The 26449-nt window shown below is 38.3% G+C and overlaps 1 protein-coding gene across 3 annotated transcripts in view; it reads right to left on the bottom strand.

Annotated features, from left to right (window-relative positions):
• Positions 1-26449, bottom strand: part of clec16a (C-type lectin domain containing 16A) — a 180055-nt gene that overhangs the window by 130959 nt on the left and 22647 nt on the right. For all 3 annotated transcript variants that reach the window (XM_052021126.1, XM_052021127.1, XM_052021128.1), the window contains exons 4-8: positions 21125-21273; positions 18017-18122; positions 9425-9548; positions 7600-7774; positions 4566-4619 (exon numbers count right to left, since the gene is read on the bottom strand). In XM_052021126.1, coding sequence (XP_051877086.1) covers positions 4566-4619; positions 7600-7774; positions 9425-9548; positions 18017-18122; positions 21125-21273 — 608 coding nt within the window. The remainder of the gene's footprint in view (positions 1-4565; positions 4620-7599; positions 7775-9424; positions 9549-18016; positions 18123-21124; positions 21274-26449) is intronic.

The following is a 26449-nucleotide window of genomic DNA, read 5'->3' as shown; positions in this document are numbered from 1 at the left end:
ATGTGCTGGGACATTGCTGGGTCTTCTGGAAAGAATCAAGGGAGGTAAGTTTCCAGGGCTTGATGGCCTATATCACAGAATATTGAAAGAAGCAAGTGAGGAGCTTGCTGCGGTTTTGACAAGGATCCTTGCAACAGGCAACGTCCCAGAGGACTAGAGAGTAGCAAATGTTGTTCCTATGTTCAAGGGAAATATGCTTAATTTAAGTAATTACAGGCCAGTGAGCCTCACATTAGTGGTAGGGAAGCTACTGGAGAGGATACTGAGGGATAAGAGTTATACACATTTGGAAAGGCATGGCCTGCTCAGGGACATTCAGCAAGGCTTTGTACGGGGCAGTTCATGCCTTACAAACATGACTGAGTTTTTTTTTGAGGTGGTGACAAAGATGCTTGATGAGGGCAAGACAGTGGACATTATCTACATGAACTTTAGGAAAGCATTTGATAAGGTCCCTCATGGTAGGGTGATTCAGAAGATATAGGTGCATGAGATCCAGGGTGAATTGCAAGTTTGGATTCGGAACTGGCTTGTCTATAGAAGACAGTAGGGGTGGAAGGCTGTTATTCTGGCTGGAGGTCTGCGACCGGTGGTGTTCCACAAGGATTGATCGTGGGACCTTTTGTTTGTGATATGTATCAAAGTTTTGGATAAAAATGTAGATGGGGGCATTAGCAAGTTTACGGATGACAGCAAGATTGGAGGAGTTGTGGACAGTGTAAAGGACTATCAAAGAATACAGTGGGATATAGATCAGTTACAGATATGGGCAAAGCAGTGACAGATGGAGTTTAATCCAGTCAAGTGTAAGGTGTTGCACTTTGGGAGTGTAACACCTTAAACTTGACTGGATTAAGTGAAAGGAGAAAGTATACAGTTAATGGTAGGCCCCTTAATAGTATTGAGTTAGATGGATCTTGGGGTCCAGTTCTATAGTTCACTGAAACTGGCTACAAAAGTGAATAAGATGATAAAGGTGGCATATGGCATGCTTGCCTTCATTGGTAGGGGTGTCGATTATAAGATTAAGGAAGTCATGCTGCAGCTATACAAAACTTCATTATAGGAAGGATGTGGTGATTGTGGAAAGGATATAGAAGAGTTTTACAAGGATGCTGCCTGGATTAGAGGGTATGAGCTATAAGGAAAGGCTAGACAAACATGGGTTGTTCTCCCTACAGCATTGGAGCCTGAGTGGAGGCCTGAAAATAATGAGAGGCATAGATAGGGTAGACAGTCAGAATCTGTTCCCCAGGGTAGAAATGTCAAACACCAGAGGACATATTTTTAAGGTTGGGTGGGGTATGCAGAGAGTGGTAAGTGTCTGGAATGGGTTACCAAGGGTAGTAATGGAATCAGGCAGTTTGGTGGAGTTCAAGAGGCCTTCAGATAGACACATGAATATGAAGGGAATGGAGGAATATGGATGATGATATAGGAGGACATTCAATTTTAATTGGCGTCAAGATCCACACAACATTGTGGGCTGAATGACCTGTCCAGCGCTGTACTGTTCTAACCATTTCATCCACCAATTCTTTTATGATTTTAGGATGAAGTCCATCAGGACCCAGAGTCTCATTTCACAATGCCAACTATTACTCAGTACTACTTCCTTCATGATTGTAATTTTGTTGAGTTCCTCTCCCTTCCATTTTAGAAATTACATCTATGTAAAATATCTGATTTAATCTGCCATCTTTGTTTTCCAATAATAATTTCCAAATCCATTTTCTATATTAAAGGACCAATACTTTGTTAATTTGTTGACATTTCTTTAAAAATCTCAAACTATTATCTCATTTTATATTTCTGGACAGATTTATCTCCTATTCTAATTTTTCCATTTTTACTAAATCTTTTAGTCATTCTTTGCTTTATATATAAAAACACATTCTGTCCAATTTTCTGAAGCACCACCCATTTTTGAACAATTATATTCCTTGATACTATCTTTAACAATTTTTAATTAACCTGGGACCATCACTTGGACCTCTTACTTTCTCCCTGCAATGTCTATTTTAAAAGATCCCTTTAAATGTCTGCCACTACATTTTGTGTGATCATTCTCTTAATTTGCTAGTTCACTTTAGCTAGCTATGCTATAATTGCCCCCATTTAAATTTAAGACATTTGTCTTGCGTCCATTCTTCTCCCTCTCAAACTGAATGTAAAATTCAACCAAATTATGGTCACTACTATCTGGGGACTTCTTTACCACGGAGGCCAATAATTAGTTGATCCTACCTCATTGCACAATACCTGGTTTTATATGCAAGCAAGCCCCACATTACAGCAGTTCAGTTAAAGGAAATTGACCCTTACAGAATTCACAAATCACTACCAAAGAATCCGAGATATAGAATAAAAATTCGTTCTTACAAAATGTGAAAGAAAAGTAAATAAACAAGATGTTTTTTTTTCCAACTTGCATTCGATGCATGCATTCACGCTATGGAAAATTGCAATATGGACCATTTTCTAAGGTTGCCACCCCCCCATAATGTGGGGGTTCACTTGTACCCTGCTCTTAGAGCAGAATATCCTGGAGGTGACCCAAGAAAATATCCTGTAAACATGTAATGAACTCGCACCTTGGCTACCTTTGTTCATCTGATTGTTCCAATCTATAGGTTTAAAATCCACAGGACTACCACTAAGTCTCTGATAAGTTTCCATTATTTATTTTGTGCTCCATCCATCTGTGCGCACCAATTTCACAAGCAATTTCATGCTTTTATTGTTTCTCATCTCCAAACAATGTGTTTTTAAACCCTGGTTTCCTGAATTTGCACATCACTCTCTATTGCACAAAGACCATCATTAATTAAGAGTCACTTCTCCACATTTTCCTAAGTTTCTGTCCTTTCTAAGTTATATATACCCTTTAATATTCAGGTCCCACTATGCAGCATGTCTTTGTAATAGCCTTCAGTTCATTTATTTCAACTTGAACTCTGTTTGCTTTACTTCAAATGCTACATGTATTCTGATAGCCTTGTTTTGTCCTTTTATTGTCTTGTAACTAATTTACGAAAATTCTGATCTATCCTGAAAAGCGATCATAAATTGAATATTTACGAATAAGACAGATACAGCTAATCCAAAGACTATTTTTAAAGTTACATAAAAAATTAAGACAGAAACTTCCTGATTTGAATGATAATCTCAAGACAAGCATTCAGAGATGTTTTATCTGCCAGTGAGCAACCACTGTGACTGAACCCAAGTGAACTAACAGGTGCATGTCCACGTGTAATCCAGATGAAAACCACATTTCATCACAATGCCCCGATGAAAGCAATATATTTTCTGGTACTTTTAAAAATTTTCTCAAACTACAGATAAGCAGAATTTCTCTATAAATAACTGTCACAGTGGCTAATGGTTTTTCCTTGTATATTACAATACGTGTAAGTGTTAATTGTTTCTCTGCACTACATAACCAAAATCTACAACTGATATACAGGGAACTGAGGGTGTGGATTGGCTGTAATAAAGCCAATCAATGAGGCAGTCTTTCACACGTGAATCCTATGGTGTTATTTATTGCATCTGGTGCTCCCATTGTAGCCTCCTCTACATCAAGAAGCCCAAATGCAGATTGAGTAACTACTTCACCGAGCAGCTTTGCTCAGTTCGCTGTGCCAGCCAGGATCTCCCTGTGACTAGCCATTTTAAATTCCACTTCCCATTCCCACACTGCCATGTCAAGGCTAAATGCAAATTAGAGGAACAGCACCCCATATTAAGCCTGGGCAGTCTCCAACCTGGTGACATGATAGGCTACTACTAAAGTTTCTTTTCAATTTTCATTTGATTTGTTAATCAACTGCTTATTTTTTTTTAAAGTAGCATTGTATTCTATATTTGTTCATTTTAACACAGCAGTGTCAGCTTCTTGTTTTCAAATTAACTTGCCATTAAACTTCTTTTTATAAATTAATGACCTCTGTCTTTTAGAATAAATTGGTTCTGTTTATGTGGGTTGACAGCAAAACTATCAGTATTCACCATCTTGTAACTGAGAGTAACTTTGCAATTTCTGCATGTGCATGAAAATTAGTGGAGTGCACTCTCCACTCCAATGCTGGAACTCAGCAAGCCTGTGACATGTGGCAGTGATTCCCCATTACTTTGAATGGAGGACGTTTGTAATTTAGATTTTGTTTTATTAAAAAGTAACTGTTGTAAAGTATTTGGAGTTTTTAAGTGCCTATAAAGCACAATCAAAATTGTTTGTAAAATTCTTCAAGTCTTTAAATTCCTCTGAAACATTCAGTCTTTAACATTTCAGCCTAAGCTTGTCTAGGATTTTGTCCACACTTGTTTTGCTTTGTGGACATGAGTAGCTTTGAACGCATCATGTAGTGCTGATTTCATATTCATTTCAGAGCCAACCTGTAAATGATCCTACAAGCCTTTTCCTAAAAACTGTCAGAGGGAATTGCTTCCAGCTTTCCTTAAGATATGTCAGCAGCAAGTGCAGTTGGCTCCCTGCTGACTGCAAAACCTGCTTCATTATAAACCAGATACTTTTGGATGGAAGACTATTTCTTACATACCTGTGAAAGGAGATATAATGAAGCCTGACGGCTGATCTTTGGACGATCACCAGACTGTAAACAAAAAAAATTTACTGTTATAATCTTGAAATATGAACAAGTTTCTTTGTCCAAAATGTACATAATTTAAATATATATAATTTTTGCTCATTTTGTTAGATATTTAATTGCACCCATTCTATGCTCTAATCATATCCTATTTATTACAAGTCAAAATTAAACCTTTGCAAAAATAACTGCAGTAAAGAATCCATCATTTCAGTAGTATGGCACAGTACCAATAAATGAATATTTTACTCCTGTTGCAGCAGAAACACTATTTTTCAACTGGATGTTTCAAGTGGAGATATTATTTATCTTGGAATCAAAATCCTGTTTAGCTCCTAAAAAACCTCAAAACAAACTTTGTCAAATATTCTGCCGATCATCATTTTCTAACAAAATATCACTCATGTTTAGCCAATAACTGAAGGATCTGCAATATCACGCAGGGAAAGATATCAGAACTTGGTTAAGACAATAAAAGATAACTTTAACTATGTCTCCCTCTACAGAATGTTTCTCTTATTACAAGTGACAGCATTGTGTTTGTGGTGAAACATTTTAGGTTACTGAAAAAGAGCTGGGTGATACAAGTTACCTGGATAGATTGGAGAAGCCGGGGTTATTCTCCTTGGAAAAGAGAATGTTAAATGGGGATCTGATGAAGGTATTTAAAACCATGAAGGGTCCAGACAGAAAAAACTGTTCTTGTTGGTAGAAGGATCAAGAACCAGAGGACAGAATGAATGTGATTGACAAGAGAGCCAAAAAAAGTGACAAAAAAAAACCCTCTATCACTGTTGTGGCCAGAGCTGGTGGTGGAAGTATATGGAATTGCAGTGTACAAAGGAGACCTGGAAATGTTCTTTAAATGACATAATTTATAGGATTATTGGGAGAAGGTGGGGAGTACGATCAGCTTGATTACTATTGCACATAGCTTGTATTAACTCTAAGCTGAATTGATCTCCTTTCTGTTGTAAACTTTGTGATTTTAAAGGCATATGCTATACAAATGCATGGTTTTGTCTTCTTTTGAAGTGGTCATTTTTTTTGTCATCCTTATTAACTTAGAACAGAAATTAACGGCATATTTATTTCATAAAGTCACTAAATGACTGAACTTTAGGTTTTACCCTGGGTTTAGAATATCTTGGATGTTTACCAATAAAGCATGTCAAAAATTGCAACATCATATTGGATGTATAAAGATCTGTACTTCATTGGAAATTTAACATAGCTTCTGAAGCTATTCAGAAAAGACATTCTAAAAACCAATAATATTCTGCAATGGAAAAATATCACATTTTGCTTTGCAGGTATTAAGATTTGGAATGAAAATGTTGAGCTAATTAACTTGTCTTTCATTCCAATAGCATGAAAATATAACTGTCCTACTGACTACATAGTGATACCTGTACATTCAGGTATTGTCCATGTCATAAAAGTTATTTTATAACAGTCACTCCAGTTTTTGTTTTAAAAACGCTCTAAAATATTTCCAAAACAAAATTTCTTTTATTTTCACTTTCCAATATTCTCTCAATTTTAGTTCGAGAACATAGTACAGTATATGTGGCATCGTAGGTAGATAGGGTCATAAAGACAGCTTTTAGCACATTGGCCTTCATAAATCAGGGCACTGAGTACAGGAGTTGGGATGTTATGTTGAAGTTGTACAAGACATTGGCCAAATTTAGAGTATTGTGTACAGTTCTGGTCACCTACCTACAGGAAAGATATCAATAAGCTTGAAAGATTGCAAAGAGAATTTACATGGATGTTGCTGGGACTTGAGGACCTGAATTACAGGAATAGGATGAATAGGTTAGGACTTTATTCCCTGGAGCGCAAGAGAATGAAGGAAGATCTTATAGAAGTAAACAAAATTATGAGGGGTATAAATAGGGTGAATGAATGCATGCAGGCTTTTCCTAGAACTAGAGGTCAGAGGTTAGGGTGAAAGGTGAAATATTTAAGGGGAACCTGAGGGGGAATTACTTCAGTCAGAGGGTGGTGCGTGTGTGGAATGAGCTGCCAACGGAAGTGGTAGATGGGTGTTCAATTGTAACATTTAAGAGAAGTTTGGATAGGTACGTGAATGAGGGAGGTATGGAGGGCTATGGTCTGGGTGCAAATAGATGAGACTAGGCAGAAAACAAGGCTGGCATAGACTAGATGGGCCGAAGGGCCTCCTTCTCTGCTGTAGTGCTCTATGACTGTTGGAAAACTTAAAGCGATTTCTTCAGTTTCTCAAATTGTTTCCATCCTAAATGAAACTAAATAATGGACAATGACAAGCAAATGTTCACAGGAATGTCCAACATCAGCCTTTGTCTTTTAATATAGTTAAGTTCCATGCTACAATAAATTTGGATAAGACTGGCCCATGTAATCCTTCCATCAATTCTTAGATAATACCAGAAACAAATGTAAAAAACTTATTTGGTGGCATAACATCAGATGATAATAAATTGCTTCTCCTTATGACAAGCCAATTTTGCAACATACTTCGTCACACATTGTTTAGATGTCCTGTACTTTATGCAGCACCTCGCCATCTTGGTGAGCAACAACAGAAACCTACTCATAGTTACAGCTGATCAGAACACGTTCCATTTGAATCCATGTGCGACATGATCACAGTTGTAATGGCATCATCTGGATCACAAAATTTCCCTTTGTTAAAAAGACACCTACAAGTCTGCCAATGAACCCCAAGGAATCATCTACCACACTACACATCTTCCTAAAGTGAAATCAATCTGTTGGCTGGAGATGCTTCATGGGGCTTATTTGTAAAAGCACACTCCATTCTGTCCCCACCCTCCCACACACACGTATAGCTAGGATAAATTTTCTTTATATGGCTTCACTGTGACATGAATCTTAAGAAACATGTAATATAAAAACCATTTAAAATTACTTGTCTTCTAGAAAATTTTGCTCTGTTGCTATAATTAACATTATATTCAGTATAACACAATTTTACCTGTTCTTGAGTCACCAAAGAGTAGACATATAATGGCAGAAAAAGTCTGTTTAATAGATGGTCTGTTAGTACATCATTCAGGAATTCACAATTAATGATCAGGATATCATTCAGGTAATGTAGGTGGTCCAAATGTTCAGCTACCAGGTCACTCAGTTTGCCTCTATTCCTATGCCTATCACAACAAGAGTTAAAAATTACCATGAGAAACACATACTTCATTACAAGTGTAAATCATAAATTACATCATTGGTGGTGTTGTGGATAGTAAGGAGGATAGTCTTAGGCTACAGGATGATATTGATCAGATGGTAAGATAGGAGAACAATCGAATATGGAATTTAATCCTAATGTGCAGGGTAATGCAAGAATAAGGTTTCCTGAAGGTGGCTTTATAGGTAGATAAGGTGAAGGGGCATAGCCTTCATTAGCAGGGGCATAGGACGTAAGAGTAGGGAGGTCATAGTACAGCTTTATAATACATTGCTTAGGCCACAGCTGGAGTTTGGTTCTGGTTGATACATTATAGGAAGGAGTACAGAGAAGATGCACCAGGACATCTGGCTGGAACATTTTGGATATGAGAAGAGAATAGAAAGGCAGGGTTTTATTTCCTTGGAGTAGAGGAGGCTGAGGGGGGACCTGATTGAGGTATACAAAATTATGAAGGGCACAGATAGGGTAGACAGTCAAAAACTGTTCCTCATAGCAGAGGTGTCTAAACTTAGAGGGCATAGGTTTAGAGTAAAAAGTAGATTTAAAGAAGAACTGAGGATTTTTTAAACCAAGAGGTTGAGTGGAATCTGGAACATGCCATCCAAAAGGGTGGTAGAGGCAGAGACTCTCACAACATTCAAGGCATATTCAGCTGAGCATTTGAAATGCAAAGGCATAGAAGGCTACGTATCAAATGCTTGTAAATAGGGTTAGTATAAATGGGCCATTTCTGTGCCATGTCACTGTATGACTCCGTCTGTGACCCTAAAACCTCGCCCTAACATTTTGGAAACCCAAAAGACAACATCTCAGTGTCCTAACAAATAAGGCAAACTTGTAATGTTGATGGAATGCTTAGCTCATTTAGCATTTACTGATGCATATTTCACAGTCTATTCTAGTACAGTAAAAAAATAGTAATGCAGAGATAAATCACTTTAATCACTTGATTTATGCATCATTGCTAAAGCTGTCGTTTCACACAAGATGAATAAAACAAAAGGATTATCATAAATGCAAATCACAAATTAAGAGATTTTATGTATGGCTTCTGAATAATTCAAGACAGCAATCACATGTATTAAGCAAGTTTTTGTATGAATTTGGACCAAGTTATAATCTTTAATTGCAAGGAAACATAATAGGATTATCAGGAAAAATAAGATTCAATGAACAATGGCAAACTTAATAATAAAAAATGCATAAATTTCAAATGATAGACTGCAAAGTTTAGAGAGGGATATTCAGCTTCAGTTACTACAAAAAATCTAAATTTAATGAGGCAGAATCTTTTTTTTAAAATATATTCATCCTCATCATGTCAAATAAGAAAATAAAGACAAAGTTAAAACCACAACCTATTGAGTTTTAAAACATTTCCAGTGAATTTTTTTTAAGATGTGCATTACCAGTAACTCAGACAGGTTCTGTAATTGGATTTTCAAAATGGTACTGATAATTCAAGTGTGAATTATAAATTAGGCAAAGTTTCACATCTTACAAAACAATATGCTTGCATGTGCAAAATGTCTACTGTCTGCATCTTTCACAATATAGTTATCAAAGCATGCAAGAAATTTTGCCATGAATTCCAAGGTTTGAAACTTACTCTTCATCTGTTTGCACACAGTTGTCCAACTCAATCACATGGCTTCCAATGAACCAAACCAAATTGGAGAAATAGGGAACTGCTGTTTTATCCCTGATGTAGTGCAACATAAGCTGGTTATCCACTGTTCACATGAAAAACAGAATATGGCTTTTGGTTAGAGAAAACAAAACTGAAGCTTCACATTTCACTACATTTTCTAAAACATCTGGGGCTTCAAATTATTTCTGGCCATTATTTAACTCTGAAGATATCATTTTACTACCTCAAGCTTTAAACATGAAAGTATACTGAAAGCTTGGGGTAGCAAAATGATACCTGAACTTATGATAATGATGCCAGTACTTATGGTGTATATAATTTCATGTATATTATTTCACAGAAGAGCTTTGATCTAGCACACCTTATTCAAACATTTACTGAAATACCATGATTTTTTTAAACCAATGTTGTATTTTGTAGAACTAGAGGTATGCGTTTCAAATTTGTTAGTTGACTATTGAATTTATTTTACCACATGACTTATCATACAGATTGTCAAACAACAAGTGTACAGTAAAATGCAGCTGATTTGGCAACTAGCTTGATTGATTAGCAATCAATCACTTGATTTTTTACATCAATGCTATAGCTTTCATTTCACACAAGATTGATAAATCATAGGGATTGGTATCATAATTGCTAATCACAAATTGAGAGATTTTGTGTATGGACTTTGAATAAACCAATACAACAACAAAAATTAAATACATCAAGCAACTTTATATATGAAAAAATAAAAACAGAAAATGCTGGAAATACTCAGCAGGTCAGGGTCCCATCTGTGGGAAAGAAAAGCAGTTAATGTTTCAGATCAAAGTCGCGACGTACTCAACCTGAAACATTAACTGTTTTTCTTCCCACAGATGCAGCCTCACCTGCTGAGCAGTTCTGGCATTTTCTGTTTTTATTTTAATTTCCAACATCTGTAGTTTCTTCTTTAATTTTCACTTGATATGAGTGTGAATTGAGTTATTGTCTTGATTTCTAAAGGTGGCCTAAGATGCAATGTAATGTAATGGATGCAAACATCCATACAAGGTTAATTTTTTTTTAATTCACAAGATGTGGTTGCAAAGGCAATTTGATTTCCTCATCTCCAGAGCTGGCAGCAACACACTTCATGAACAACTATAATACTTATGGTGTACATAATTTCACAGCAGGGCTTTGACCTAGCAACAATAATGGAATGCATCTGCACTCCTCGATGTCAAATGACTTGGAGGAAAAACGTAGTTGATACTGTTCTCAACCACCTGCTGCCTTTGCCTTTTAGGTGTTAATGTTTGTGGATTTGGAAGATGCTGCTGAGAAACTTTGGTGATTTGACGCACAGTATCTACTAGATGGCACCCATTGTGGCTATACTGAAAGGGGTAAATGTAAAAGCTGATGAAATGGGCTACTTTGCTCCAGATGCTATTTAATACAAGTCTTGTTGCCACTGTACTTGCAAATGGAAAATACTATTACACTCTGGATTTGAAGCAAACCTTTCCAGCATCTGCATGCTAAGTCAAGAGATGCATCACTTACAACAAGATACTCAGTTTTGAACCTTTTCCTGTTTCCACAATATTAACATGGCTAGACTAATTGGGGTTCTAATCAATGATGATCTCCAGGATGTCAATGGTCAAGGAATTCAGCAATGATAATGCAATTGCACGACATGGGTTGGTGGTTGGAATTTCTCTTTAAATTTAATCATTTGTGTGCACTAGTCCAGGGTGAATGTTACTTCCTACTTACCAGCCCAAGCCTGAATGTTACCCAGTCATGCTGTATGAGTATCAGCTACCTTGTTACCCACGCTGCACTTAAAAGTGAAATTCAGCAATCAGCAGCAAACATCTGCACTTCTGATCTTATGACAGAGGGAAGATAATTGATAAAGCAATTGCAGGTTGTTGGGCCTGGAAGACCACCCTGATCACCATGTTCTGAGGCTGGGGTGATTTGTCTTCCATAACCACAACTATGTTCCTTTGTACTGAATATGGCTCTAGTCAGTGGAGAGTTTTCCCCCAGACTACCATTGAAATCTATTTTACTAAGGCTCCTTGATGCCATACTTAGCCAAATGCTAACTTGATGTAAAGGGCACTCACACTCTCTCCACCTCTGGAATTCATCTATCTTGTTGATGTTTGGACCAATCGTGCAATGAGGTCTCGAGCCAAATGATTCCGACAGAATCCAGGCTAAGCATTTATGAACAAACAGCCAATATTACACGTGGCAATGATTTTCTGACACTAATGCAAAAAAAAGGGCGGGGCGGGGTGGCGGGTGGAGGAGAGTGGAAAGAAATAAGAGACCTGCCAATGCCCCCATTAATGTGAAAAGCTTCATGTGAAGAATGAGCAAGGTACCAAAAGGCTATCAAGTTCCCGTGTTTGCAGAAAAGGGAGAGGATACATGTTAGCATTAAATGTTATAACAGTATTATTCAGTTTAAATTCTTGATAAATTTGAATTCAAACTTTTCATAAACAATCTGTTAAATCGAGAATTGTAACACTACAATGGTGTAATTCAAAATATAGAACAAAGTTTACTCAAAGTTTTTAAACATCTGAACAATGTTTCTGCTGACACACCACTGAATTTGTCACAGGACACACATTTTTACAAAGTAATAAATCACTCTTCAAGGTTTTAAACACAGTTTGGAATCCTCTAAGAGCCACCTCTGCTCACTGATCCCCTATTTGTTGTGTCAGCGGTTCAGTGGAGTAGATATTCTAGCAAAAATTTGATTCCCAAAGTTGGTTCCAATTTGGTTGGCAAGTTGTAAATCCTACCAAAATGCTTTTACAGTCAGTTCAACCATGCCCATGAGATGATCCAACTGGCGAATTACTTTAATGTTTGTGAAAAATTGCTGACATTCAAAAACAGATACTATTAAAAAAACTATTTTTAATAATTCTTAAAAGTAACAAACTCAAACACTTTTAAATACTCACGACAACAAAACTACTTCAGTTAATTCAAAAAAAAATCCAACTTACCTGAAACCATCACACCCATTCCTCTCCCCTTAGATTGACAGTGTTGTTAAACCTGCAACAGGTCCAACCTGCTGCAGGTTTAGCAGGCAGATTGCTTAGCATAACTCCTGGGAAAGTACAGGAGATAGGTGCTGTACTCCAGGAGCCCAACATCACAGCAAGGATCTCTATATAAAAAAAAATCGGGACTCCACAAATTTACATAGGGAAACCCCAGTAACTAAAGACGGATCTGCCTGCACTTCTCAGGAATATCCAAGCAGATGGATTTTTGAAAGAGTAAAATTAAACACAATCCCATCTTGAAAAGCCAATCGTGCTTTCTGATGAAAGTGGTCATGATGACCATTAGTTTTATTCTTTACCACAAACAAGGTAAAGGGAGAACCATGTAGGGCCTTATATAGGTCATTAAACACATTTAAGACCATAGAGAAACCTATGAATTGAATATCGTCCCTCATTTCCAATTATAAAATATCCAGTCATACATAGGCTTTCATCTTTTTTGCAATAATAGTCATGAAATGTTCAGTGGTCCCATTTCACAAATATAGTCTTTCTGATTAAAGGTGGCTATGCTTCCCTGAAAAATCTAATTACTAAGAGCATTTGTATATCAGTTGCTAATGAAAAGCCACAAGCTAATTTCCCTGTAATACATCCATCACCCAGTTTATTTACCATGTATATTTCAGTATATTAGCTTATCCGATGCAAAGCACAAAAAACCTAATGATTAAATAGGCAAAGATTCTTGTGAAGTGCATACCTAGAAGCACAGATAACAAACCCTTAAAAGATAAAAATGTTAATCAACTTACATGACACTGGGATGTGGTACATTGGGATCATCATTGAAGAAAGGACAAAAACAGAACAGTTAATAGGATAAGAACTTGGGAGAGCATGGCATCCTCCAGTAGACAAAGAGCCTAGCTGTAACATGAAGCACACAGAACTAAAAGACATAGCAGATTAGCAGTAGTTTTATAACAGCAGATCAGCAAAAACACACCAGTAACAGTTTCCAGGGGGAATGCATTAAAGAGGGCCTACAGTAAAATCACAGTAAAATATCTATATTGATTGCAAGGCCCAAAACTTTGCATGCTTTTAAGAGATAATGGGAAACAAAGAAAATAAACTCGTTCTTTTTGAGGTGGGGGGGCATTAATTCTGGAATTGGAGGAACTAATATGCAGGCAGATTGTGGAGAGTTGCAAGAATAATACAGTTGTCATACTGAGGGATTTTTAAACTTTCCTGACATAGGTGAAACATCTGTGGTAGGACTGCCATACAGCTAAGGGCTTAGATGGGATGGCAAATTGTTAAGTGTGTTCAGGGAAGTTTCCTTGGGCAATATACAGAGGGCCCAACTAGGGAGATGGCAAAGCTTGACCTACTCTTGGGTAATAGGGTGAGGGAGGTGACTGAGGTCGCTTTGGGACCACTGACTATAGTTATTAGTTTTAAACTAGTTATGCAAAGGAACATAACTGGACCACAGGTTCAAGATCTAAATTGGGGTAAGGTGAACTTTGACAGTATGAGACAGGAGCTTGCAAAGTTTGATTGGAGTAGGTATTTTGTGGGTAAAGGGACCACAGGCAAGTGGGAGGCTTTTAAAGGAGAGATAGTGAGAGCTTAAGGTCTGCATGTTCCTATTAGAGTGAAGGGCAAGGCTGGTAGGAGTAGGGAACCCTAAATGATGAGGGATATTGAGGCCCTGGTCAGGAAAAAGGAGGAAGTGTGGGTCAAGTTCAGGCAGCTGAAAACAAGCAAATCCCTGGAGTATAGGGGATGCAGGAGGGTAAAAAGGGGGCATGAGATTGCTTTGGCAGAGAGGATTAAGGAGAATCTAAAGAGATTTTATATTAAGAGAAAAAGAGTAACTAGAGAGAGAATAGGCCTCAAAATCCAAAGTAAATGCAGAGGTCTTAGTAGTCTGCATTATGGCAGAGGAGGTGCTGAATGTCTTAAAAGGTATGAAGGTAGACAAATCTCCAGGACCTGACCAGGTATATTCAAGAACAATGTAGAAGGCTAGGGAAGAAACTACAGGAGCCCTGTCTGAGATATTTGCATTATCGTTAGTCACGGGTGAGGTGCCAGTAGACTGAAGAGTAGCAAATGTTGTGCCTTTATTTAAGAAGGGCGGCAAAGCAAAACCTGGGAACTATAGACCAGCAAGTCTAACATCTGTGGTAGGTAAGTTACTGGAAAGGATTCTGAGGGATAAGATATACATACATCTGGAAAGACAAGGATTGATTAGGTGTAGTCAGCATGGCTTTGTGCGCGGGAGATCACGTCTCACGGATTTTTTTGATGAAGTGACCAAGAAAGTCGATGACGGCAGAGTGGCAAACGTGGTTTATATGGACTTCAGTAAGGCCTTTGATAAGGTTCCACATGGTAGGCTGCTCTGGAAAGTTAGATTGAATGGAATCCAGGGAGAGCTGGCTAATTGGATAGACAACTGGCTTAATAGTAGAAAGCAGAGGGTGACGGTGAAAGGTGGTTTCTCGGACAGAGACCTCCCACGACCATTTTCTTTAGTAACTGGTCACTACTGCACAATGGGCCCAGCACCGACCCCAGTGCCTCAGGGGTCACTGCTGGGCCTCACTGTTTGTCATCTATATCAACAATTTGGATACGAATGTACAAGGCAAGGTTAGTAAGTTTGCAGATGACACTAAAATAGGTGGTATAGTGGGCAATGAAGAAGGTTATCAAAAATTATAGGGGGATCTTGATCAGCTGAGTCTGAAGAATGGCAAGTGGAGTTTAATTCTGATAATTGCAAAATGTTGTACTTTGGAAAGTCAAATCCAGGTAGGACTTTCACAGTGAACAACAGGACCCTGGGGAGTACAAGTACATGGTTCCCTGAAAGTGGAGTTACAGGTAAACAGGGAGGTGAAGACAGTTTTTGGCACTCTGGCCTTCATAAGTCAGGGCATTGAATATAAAAGTACAATACACTGGTGAGGCTGCACTTGGAGTATAGTGTTCAGTTTTGGCCATCCTGCTATAGGAAGGATGTTATTTAAGCTGGAAAGAGAGCAGAAAAGATTTAAAAGGATGTTGCCAGGACTGGAGGGACTTAATTATAGGGAGAGGTTGGAAAGGCTAGGGCTTTATTCATTAGAGCATAAAGGGACTGAGAGGTAATCTTACAGAGATCATAAAATCATGAGGAGCATAGATAGGGTGAATGCACACAGTCTTTTTCCAGGGTTGGGGAATCAAGAACTGGAGGGCACAGGTTTAAGGTGAGAGGGGAGAGATTTAATAGGAACTTGAATGTCAACTTTACTTTTTACACAAAGGGTGGTATGTGTGTGGAATGAACTGTCAGAGGAAATGGTTGAGGCAGGTACAATGACAACTTTTAAAAGACAGTTGGACAGGTACATTGATTGGAAAGATTTAGAAAGTTCTGGGCCAAACGCTGACAAATGGGACTAGCATGGATGGGGCATCTTGGACAGAATGGATCAGTTGGGCCGAAGGGCCTATTTCCATGCTGTATTACTCTATGACTAAGTATTTTAGAAGGATAGAAATGGCAAGAAAGATACCAATAAAAGCACATTAGAGATCAAAGTAGCAACCTGCGTGAAGCTGGAGGACAGAAGAAAGTCCTAAGTAAATATTTCTCATCTGTATTCACATGGAGAAGGACATGGCAGTGGGAGAATTCAGGGAGAGTGTGCAGAATTCTTGTACAAATTACCATTGAAAAGTTCTCTTAGCAGGCCTAAAGTTGGATAAATCCCCAAGGCCTGATGAGATGTATTCCAGGATATGAGAAGTATGGGAAGAAAGTACTGAGGCTCAGTCAGAAATTTTCCAATCTTCATCGGCCGCAAAAGAGGTTCCAGATGTAAAAAGACAGTAAATGTGATACCTTTATTCAAGGGCAAAACAAACTAAGCCAGATAATTACAGGTCAGTGAGTCTAACATCAGTGGTAGGGATCTGATTGGAAAAAAAGAGGGATGGGATTAATGTGCACTTAAAATGACAGGGATTAATCAGGGACAGACAGCATCTCTTTGTTAAGGACAGGTCCTGTCTTTTGAGGAAGTGACTAACTGTGCCAATGTGCATAGTACAGTTAATGTAGTCTACTTGGACCTCAGTAAGACCTCTGACAAAAGTTTCATGTTGGAGGCTGGTCCTAAAGATATGTGTCTATGGAATCCAGGGCAATTTGAATCCGAAATTGGCTTGGTAGTTGGACACTGATGAACCAGAGTTCCTTTTGCGAATGGAAGCCTGTAACCAGTAGTGTATCACAAGGATTGGTGCTGGGACCCTTGCTGTTTGATATATAAATGTAGGAGGAGGTACGATCAGTAGGTTCATAGATGACATGAAGATTAGTGACATTGTGGATTGTGACAGCAATCTTTGGCTATAGGAAGATATCAAACAGTCAGTAAGATGGGCAAAAAAAAAGTACACAGAATTGTATCCCAAAAAATGCCTCATCATTATATTTGTGAGAACTAAAAAGGTTAGGACATATGCAATGAATGATAAAAAGTACTGACAACCTTGATGTACGTGTCAAAGGATCCCTGAACGCAGCAGCACAGATAGAGGTGGTGGTTAAAAAGGCAGATGGGATACTTGCCTTCATTAGTCAAGAGCATATACTTACTATAAGAGCAGGGAGATACAACTGTATCAAACATTAGTTAGGCCACAGCTGAAGTACTAAGTGCAGTTCTGGTTGCCACCCTGTAGGAAGGATGTGATTGGACTAGAAGGAGTGCAGAGGAAATTCACCAGGACGTTGACTGGGATGGAACATTTCAGCTCCAAGGAGAGAGCAGTAAAAGTTAAGAATTGATTTCTCACTATCTACCCTATCTATGCCCTTCATAATTTTGTAAACCTCTACCTGATAAAGGTATACAAAATTATGAAGGGCATAGATAGGGTAGATAGAGAGAAACTTTTCTCCTTACCAGAGTTGTCTATGATCAGAAGACATTAGTTTAAAATAAGAGGTAGGAGATTTAGAGGAACTTGACAAAACTCTTTCCACACAGATGGTTGTTGAAACTAAGAACCCCTGCTTTCTGGGGTGACGGAAGCAGTACTTTCACAATATTTAAGTATTTTGATGAGCATTTGAAACAACATAGCATACAAGATTACAGGCCATGTATTGGGAATGTGATTATTATAGAAAGGTGTATGTTGTCCAGCACAGGGAAACAGTGAGCCAAAGGGCTGTGACTCTGTAACTCTAAGTTTTACAATTATGTTATTAATTTTCTCTGCACATAGAACAATTTTCCATTCTTGAATAGCAAACCACTTACGCTACTAGTACAATACAACTCAAAAATATTCAAAGGTGTTTGAAGCCAACACCTTAGCTAGTGGTAAAATCACTTCAAATTACAAAATGTATGCCAGCTAACATGATTTCTATCAGAGCCTTGCAAGCATTCACTAATGGCCTTATTATTTAACATTTATAACCACACTGTGCTATACTCACCTTTGTACACGTTAAGAGTGATTGTTCTGACAGCAATTCTGACCATGCTCTCTGGGTGGTTGAAAAATTTAATTGCTTCCGTGTAAAGGGCAAAGTCATTAGTGTGCTAGAATTATGAGAGATAATAAGAATTCAGCCAGCAATTGAACAGGGTCTGGGCTACAAACAAATAAGTATTACTAAGGTTTTATATAGTGTTCTATTTTTAAGCTGTTTTAACTGCTTTATCTACTGGATGTAGATATTTACCAATGACACTCAATCTCTGGTAGCCTTCAAATGTATTAAATGTTTCCAGAATAACAGGAGTAACAAAAAAGGGAAATTTAGTAAGTATAAGCACTCCAATATGGAAAGCAACAAAGTCATGGAGTGCAAACTTAAAAATTGCTTCTCCAGAAGTAAAGAAACAAGAACAAGCCATTCCTTTTACTCTTCCACTTATAGGATTCACAGAGACTGGGAAATACATCAGTTACTACTGGAAATCGAAAAATAAAAGATCAGAACAAAAAGCTGCAAAAGCTCTTTGGGAGGTCCAACAACAATGGAAGAAGACAAACCACAATCTAAAGTCTGAGTTCTATCTGTAGATTGTTTATTTCAGTTTCTCTCATTTGCTTTTACTTATTGCTTTGGTAAAAATGTAATCTCGCTACCTCATAAGTGCACTGCACCCTTAAACTCAAGGGGAAGCTGGCAAAGCACATGTCAGCAGGAACATGTGCTTTAAGAGGAGCAATGAAAACATTGGTGTGGAATTGTTGGGCTGAATGGCATGTTTACATAGTAGTATATTCTGTAATGCCAGAGAGGCGAATTTTGGAATACACTACCCAACACGGCTGTTGTGGAAGCTCATCAAGTGGGTATATTCCATATACAGATTAATATATTTTTAGATATTAAGCAGATCAAGGGATATGGGGTTAGCTCAGAGAAATGCTGCAGGGGTAAGAGACTAGCCATCTTATTGAATGGTGGATCTGGCACAAGTGGCCAAATGGTTCCTCCTGCTTATATTTCTTATATCAAATAGAGCTTAAACATTTCCACAGGAAAGCAAGCTTGCAAAGAAATACTTAAAAACCAATTAAAACCTTTAAGCATGATCAAGTTCAATTTAAAATAAAACCAACAAAATCACTCAGCCTGAGCAGAGAGCACACTTGAGCACAGCTTTAGAGCATTAAACAGAGGTTTTCATTTCTCTCAGTGTTTGGGTGGCCTCTGCTGGGCAACATGGTTTACTTCAGGCCAAATAAAGACAGCCTTCAAATAGTGAAAATATGGTCCATTATTGAATCATTCCTTTTGTGGAAAGGAATAAAGTACACGATCAAATAACGACTTATTTACAGTGTCCACAATGGTTCCATAGCTAACATTTCTCTTCAAGAGAACAGACTGATATATAAATGCGTGACAAAAGAATGCAACCCACACAAAATGCTGGAGGAACTCAGGTCAGGCTGCATTTATGGAGGAAAATGAACAGTTGACGTTTCAGGTCTGATGAAGGGTCTTGGCCCGAAACATCAACTGTTCATTTTCCTCCATAGATGCTGCCTGACCTGCCGAGTTCCTCCAGCATTTTGTGCGTGTTGCTCCAGATTTCCGGCATCTGCAGTCTCGCTTGCATCAACAAAACAATGCATTTTGAAGTTGGGTAAGATAGAAGCAAGACATTCCTAAGGATCAATAGGCAGCAGGACACAATTTATGACTCCCATCCATCCCAAGAAAGAGAATAGCCAAGCAGAACCAGAGACTCCCCACAGGTGTTGAAGGGAAGGAGGAAGGGAAATGAGATGAAAGGAAGAAAAGCTTCTAAACTTCCCAATTATTGTCTTTTAAACATTATTTGAAATGTTTCAGAATCCTAAAAAAAATTTTGTCTTCTTATAAGGTTACATAATTTTCTTTATATCTCTTTAAAATGTTTCCATCTAAGCATTGAGATCCAAGTTACCGCATTCAGTCTGAGTCACAAATTCTGCTCCCCAGATTTCAACTCCATCCCTCTCCTCATCTGAAACTGAAGCAGACTGTTCACAACTTTCTTTCAATGTGACCTCACATCCACATCTCTGGAAAAAATTGCCTATTTCCATTTCTAAAATGTTCCCCAAATATAGTTTAAATCAGTTCATCTGCTGCTGAAATCTTCATACATGCCAAGCTATTGCCAGCAGGCCTCCCTTGTTCTATTCTCCATAAACCGGAAACCATCCAAAATTCTGCTGCCAATGATTAATTTGCATCTTTTTAGTCCTATCATCCTATGCTAAATCCCAATTAAAGAGTGCCCGATTTAAAATTCTTAATTTGGCTTTCAAACCTCTCCATTATAGAGGGAAAAAGAACAGGGCAACTCTAATTTCCTCCAGCTTTATAACGCTCCAAGATCTCTATGCACCTCCAATTCAACCATCTTGATCTTCTCCAAATTTAGATACCACCATTGCTGGCTTTACCTTCAGCTAGCAGGTGTTCTAGAGTAGCATTCCAAAATCTCTGCCTCACTCCTTCGTTTTCTCCATTAAGAAACTGTGTAAAGTCTTTGACTAGGTCTTTAGTGACCAATCCAAATAATGTTGCTTAGTGTCAATTTTATAATTTTAGTAACCCTCTGAAGCATCTTGAGATCTTTTTATTATGTTAAATGGAAAAACTTGTATAAACCTTTTCACCCTTTCTTCACTGAATGGAAGTATCATAGTCTTCTTTATTTAACACAACATAGATGTTACAACTGAAGTTAGCTGTTCTTTTATGGAAAAAAAACTCCAACGCAGCAACAGATTCATTTAATAAAATGATTTGCAAAAGGCCATTTAATTAAGCCTTAGTTAAATCCTTTATAAAAATTTTTGAAAAAGAACTTTCAGGATGTAATGCTGAAGAAGGGTGGCCCAAGGGACAAATTATTATGCTGACAAGCAATATTTCTGGCAACAGAAATGTCCAATGTTAAAATCAGGCTTAACAAATAAGAATAAAAATAAAATCCACTTGTGACTGAAGTCACTTTTAGTTTCCACATATGCTTACAAAGGTTGAAATCAATGTTTTTTTTAATAAAAAGAATAAGTAATATTTTCTTACCTCATTGTAGAAAAAATGCACAGTATGATTGTTGAGTTTAAGGGAAAGTGTTTTCAAAAAGGAAATATAATACGCCATGATTTCCTCATCAGAGAAGTCAAACTTGTGCACAATAATAGAATTTACATGGTTATTAGACAGCAGGTAATCTGTAAAAGAATAGCAACACTGAAGTTTGAAAAACGTAATGGAAAATGTAAGGACACACCACCTCCATACATGATCAACATGCCCTAAATGACATCTAAAAAGCACTTTGTATGAGACATAAAAGACATTCTAGATTCACTACCAGATTCCACTAGTAAGAAATGAATGTAACAAATTGCATTATAATTTGATTAACACACCATAACTATCAGTTCATCCTCTTAAAGTAGTGCATGGAAACATTATTATAAAAATTAATAATGAAATAGGAATACCTCTTGAATATGAAGATGAAAAATGGCACTTTTGCTTTCAATTATTTAAATTAACAAGTGCTCAGATATTGTATCCCCACCCTCCACAAAAGGAGTTACTTGGAATTAGAGAGACTTTAGTAATAAAATACAAGTAGTCAATGTCTTAGAAGTGTATAGGAGGGCATGCATTAGTTTATGATTTTGATATTTAAACACTTTTCTGATAGCAAAGGCTTTTCTGACAGCCAAAGGCTGACAGCAAAAGGTTACTGAAAGCAATGGCTAATTGAATCATTGATATCTGTCTTCAGTTCAAGATATGGGAAGTTGCTCATGTTTTCCAGGACCTTGTTATGGACTTTTATTGCTGGAGGGCAGTATTGTGTAGCATGGACAAGTTGATAAAGGATCTTTCTTTTGTGGATATGAAGTGCACTTGTACAATTCAGTGTACAAACCATCTATGACTTGGTGCGCAGCCTCCAAAAGTGTACATGGGCAAGTGTCACCCGTCTAATACTGCTCAATGATCACGTTTGGAGTAGAAGGAATATAAGAGAAGCAGTTTTCCATTTGGCCTGTAAATTAGATCCATTCCAGTGGGAAGCTTATGAGAAATGAAATGGAGCATTGCAGAGAAAAAGATTGAGGAAAATAGTTGACTTCACAAGGTCCCATGCCATGTATTCCTCTTCCTAGACATGCAAGATGATGTTGCAAATTTGTAACTGAAGTTCATCTCTGCCAAGTTTTAGAACTTCAGCACCGAGGCCTTGGAGTGTTTTCTTTAATTGCCTTTTTGACTATGTTTCAGTCTGTGATGGTAGCAAGGCTTGTATCAGATAGGGTCATCTGGTTTAGAATCAAGGACTTTTTGTGAAGGGAAGGGTCATAGTGAGGAATTTTTCCAAAATGATCCTCCAAAAAAATGTGCTGAATATTTCTGACACCCCTCAGTTCTTGGGTGCTTGACAGCACGGAAGAATCCTTGCATGTCATGGTTGTCAGACAGTTGCTAGATCTTTTATGCTCTTTCCATTCACTACAAGTTCTTTAGGACATGGGTTTTCTGATGGACCTCAGCTTTCAGGTGCCCAAGAGCCAGTTCTTTTCCCCTGAGACGTGTTAAAGTTTCCAATCCAAGAACATCTCACCTTTGCAGTCAATCAGATCCTCTATCTTTTAGTCTCATTCCCACCAAACCACTTTGGTGTTTTCTGGTAGAGAATAAAAGATTCACTTCACAGATGCAAATTACAGCATACTTAAGGGCAGTTCACTGACTACGAACCCATAATGGCTTTTGTTGATTAGGGTTGTCAAGCATCCACAAGGAGTTGTTTAAGAAAGTCTATTTAGCAGGTCCTCAAGACCTTCAACATTGATTTTCTTATACAGTGCTTGTTTGAAGGCCAAGTTGATAGAGAAAATGGAGCAAATTAGGTGCTGGTCACTCTAACAGTCATCTGTATCTGACAAGGCACTAGTGATATGGACAGCACTGTGGTTTCTGCTACAACAATAAAATAACATCGGATGCCACTGCTTGAAATAGGGAGTGTTACCATGAGTTCTTGTGCTCATGGTTCTGAAAAAACAGGGCTCAGAGCATTGGAGGAAGACTGTTGGAGTTAGCTTTCCTAACCAATCACACTTTTCCAGAGGACTGCATCCTTTCTGAGCCTGCAGGCCATCCAGAAGAGCAAGTCTGAAATGCAGACCAAGATTAGAGTAGAAGCCCTCCTTGGCGTAATCCCTAGCTTCCAGCATTGGGCCATATGCACTGGTGTCTGCAGTGCATCATTTCTACCTAAGAATTAAGTGGGGGGGGGCGTGGTTATGAGACTTTCAATCAAAAATGAGTAGTCACTGAGGCACCAAGCTAACTTATTCTTCATGCCAAAAGCCACCCCATGAAAATGAGCTTCTCCTTTCAGTCTGCCCTTCTATAAGGTGGCACATCCATCATGCCTTGTTCTTTGAGCTGCCCATCTTCTCCTAGTCATCTCTCACTCAGAATATCAATGTCAGTGCCAATGCAACCAAGTTCCCCTACTATGTTTGCAGAGCAACATTCCTAACTTGCATTACTGCAGCTATCCATAAAGGTCCAAACATTCCAAGTCCTGAACTTCACATTAAAAAGTGCAAGCTGCCTACAGTGATAATTTTCAATGTTGGGTATCTATTGTACAACAAACACCACATAAGCTTGGAGTGAAATGTGGCCACCCCTCCCCCTATTTCCTCTGACCCTTTACTCTCACATCATTCTTAGTTTAAATGTTTAACACTGGTTTTAAGTGTGTTTGTGAGAAGCATTTTAATAATTTTAATTTTTAGTAAGTTTGAATTACTTGAGAGGTTCCAAGTATTCTTAAATGTTTGCTAACGTCAAAGATATTCTCAAATGTTCTGTAACAGTGACAGGTTTGACAGCTGGTAAGCCTGAGGATGGTCTCTCACCAAATGCTGAAGCCATTCTGTGAACCTAACAGACATTCTACAGAGAACCCAGAGAAGACTGTGCCAGGTACCATGCTGGAAAAAATAATGTGGTTCAGTAGCAGCCAGCAATCTCAGGGCAACAGATGATCTGCCCACTGTAACATGAAGTCTCAGGACATATTCACATAAACACAGCAAAGTGGCATTTGTTATGTACTAAGTACATGACATTCAACACGCAGTAATTATTTTAAAAATAAAATCTAATCCTCCTGGCCTCCAAGAAAAGTTTTCTAAAAGCAAATTGAATATAAAGCAAATTCAATATAAAGCAAAGAAATTATTGCACAGTGAAATATATTTCTGCAAGTCCTCCCTTTCAGTTTTCTTGCCAAAAGGACTTTCCTGTTTGCTAATTCTAACAACGTATGCTTCTGACAGAAAATCTGTCATACCACATTAGAGCAACTCTGCCCAGATTTACTCTAACTATGCAATGCAGTTAGATAGCCATTGGGCCCTTCAAGCCTGCCCCACCATTTAACATGGTCATGGCTGATCTATGCTGGCCTCAACTCCTCTTCTGTGCCATTTCTCCTTGCCCCTGTGTTCTATCAAATATTTATCCACCTCCAATTTAAAAACTTCACCACCCACTGCAAGAAGAAATTTCTATGTACCTCAGTTTAAAATGGCCAGCCCCTTTTCTTGTATTTATGTCCCCTTGTTCAAGACTCTCCCACTAGGGAAACCATCCCAACATCCTTCAAGCCTCCTTAGGATCTTATATGTTTGAATCAGATCACCTACATTCTTCAAAACTCCGAGGAATACAGACCCAAACTATTTAGCGTCTCTTTGTAGGACAATCATACCAAGATTCCAGGAATACGCCCCATGAATCTCCTTTGTACTGCCACCAATGTTAGTACATACTCTTTTTCAAGGTAAAGGGACCAAAACTGTACGCAGTATTCCAGGCAAGGCCTCAACAACAACCTGTACAACCACAACAAAATCTCCCTATTTTTAAACTCCAACCCGTTTGCAATGAAGGTCAAAATACTTTTTGCCTTCTTAACCACTTGTTGGATTTGCCTGCTAGCTTTTTGTGATTCATGCACTAGAATGCCTTGACCTCTCTGTACTTCACTCAATTGCACGCTCTCTCCATTTCGATAATAATTTGCCTTTTAATTTCTCTTACTGAAGTGCATGACCTCACACTTCCCCACATTAAACTCTATTTGCCAGTCTTTTGCCCACTCACTCAATCCATTTATATCCTCAGGAAAGGTAGTTTTTTTTTCATTATTATACTTTTGACTTGTTTTAATTAAAAAAAAAGTGGAGTTTTAAAATCAAACAAAACTCCTGAGGGATACAGAGGAGTGGGAAAATATTCTTGGTGGAAGATGAATGCACTTTGGTATTTTGACCCTTCAATGGTCCTGAAGTAAAGAGGCAGTAAGGAAGTAGAGGGAGGTGTGCAGGGAACAGTGCACAGCGTGCTTAGTGACAGGAGACAAAAGGTGACAAAGATACGAGGGACTAAGTTGGTGGTTCTGAAGGGGAGATTGGGGCAGTGTCAGGAGCATAGATTGGTAGTAAAGCAAATGTGTGATAGAGCAGAAAGGTTAATCAGCTGTGTACTGGAGAGAAGAGAGGCAATTAAGAAAAGACAGCCTAGTCAATGAGGGTAATATTTTCTACAGATGCCCAATCAGCAAACTGGACATAGCCATATACTATGACTCCTTTCCCTGTCGCTGTCCTTCTATGTTAGTAACATTCAAGCGTTGGCTGTGTCTCAGTTGGCCTAAGGTTCAGAAGGTTTAGATCCGAACTGGAGAGACTGGGGAAGAGGTGTTTGGCTCTCAAATAGAGAAAGCTAGTAGTAGGTATGATAGGCAGGTGATAGAGAAGGGACATGCTCAGACAGGCTTGAGATGTGTCTATTTTAACGCAAGGAGTATTGTGAACAAGGCAGTTGAGCTTAGAGCTTGGATCTATACTTGGAACTATGATGTGGTGGCCATTATGGAGACTTGGATGGCTCAGGGACTGGAATGGTTGCTTCAAGTGCCAGGTTTTAGATGTTTCAGAAAGGACAGGGAGGGAGGTAAAAGAGGTGGGGGAGTGGCACTGTTGATCAGAGATAGTGTCACGGCTGTGGAAAAGGTGGACATCGTGGGAGGGACTGTCTACGGAGTCTCTGTGAGTGGAGGTTAGGAACAGGAAGGGGTCAATAACTTTACTGGGTGTTTTTTTTATATATATAGGCCACCCAATAGTAACAGGGATATTGAGGAGCAGATAGGGAAGCAGATCCTAGAAATGTGTGAGAATAACAGAGTTGTTGTGATGGGGCATTTTAATTTCCCAAACATCGATTGGCATCTCCAGACAGTGAGGGGTTTAGATGGGCAGGAGTTTGTTAAGTGTGTTCAGGAAGGATTCTTTACACAAT

Source organism: Pristis pectinata, chromosome 8, assembly GCF_009764475.1.
Source record: "Pristis pectinata isolate sPriPec2 chromosome 8, sPriPec2.1.pri, whole genome shotgun sequence".
NCBI lineage: Eukaryota > Metazoa > Chordata > Chondrichthyes > Rhinopristiformes > Pristidae > Pristis > Pristis pectinata.
The sequence above is the reverse complement of the archived record's forward strand: the minus strand, read 5'-3'. Positions and strand labels throughout refer to the sequence as shown.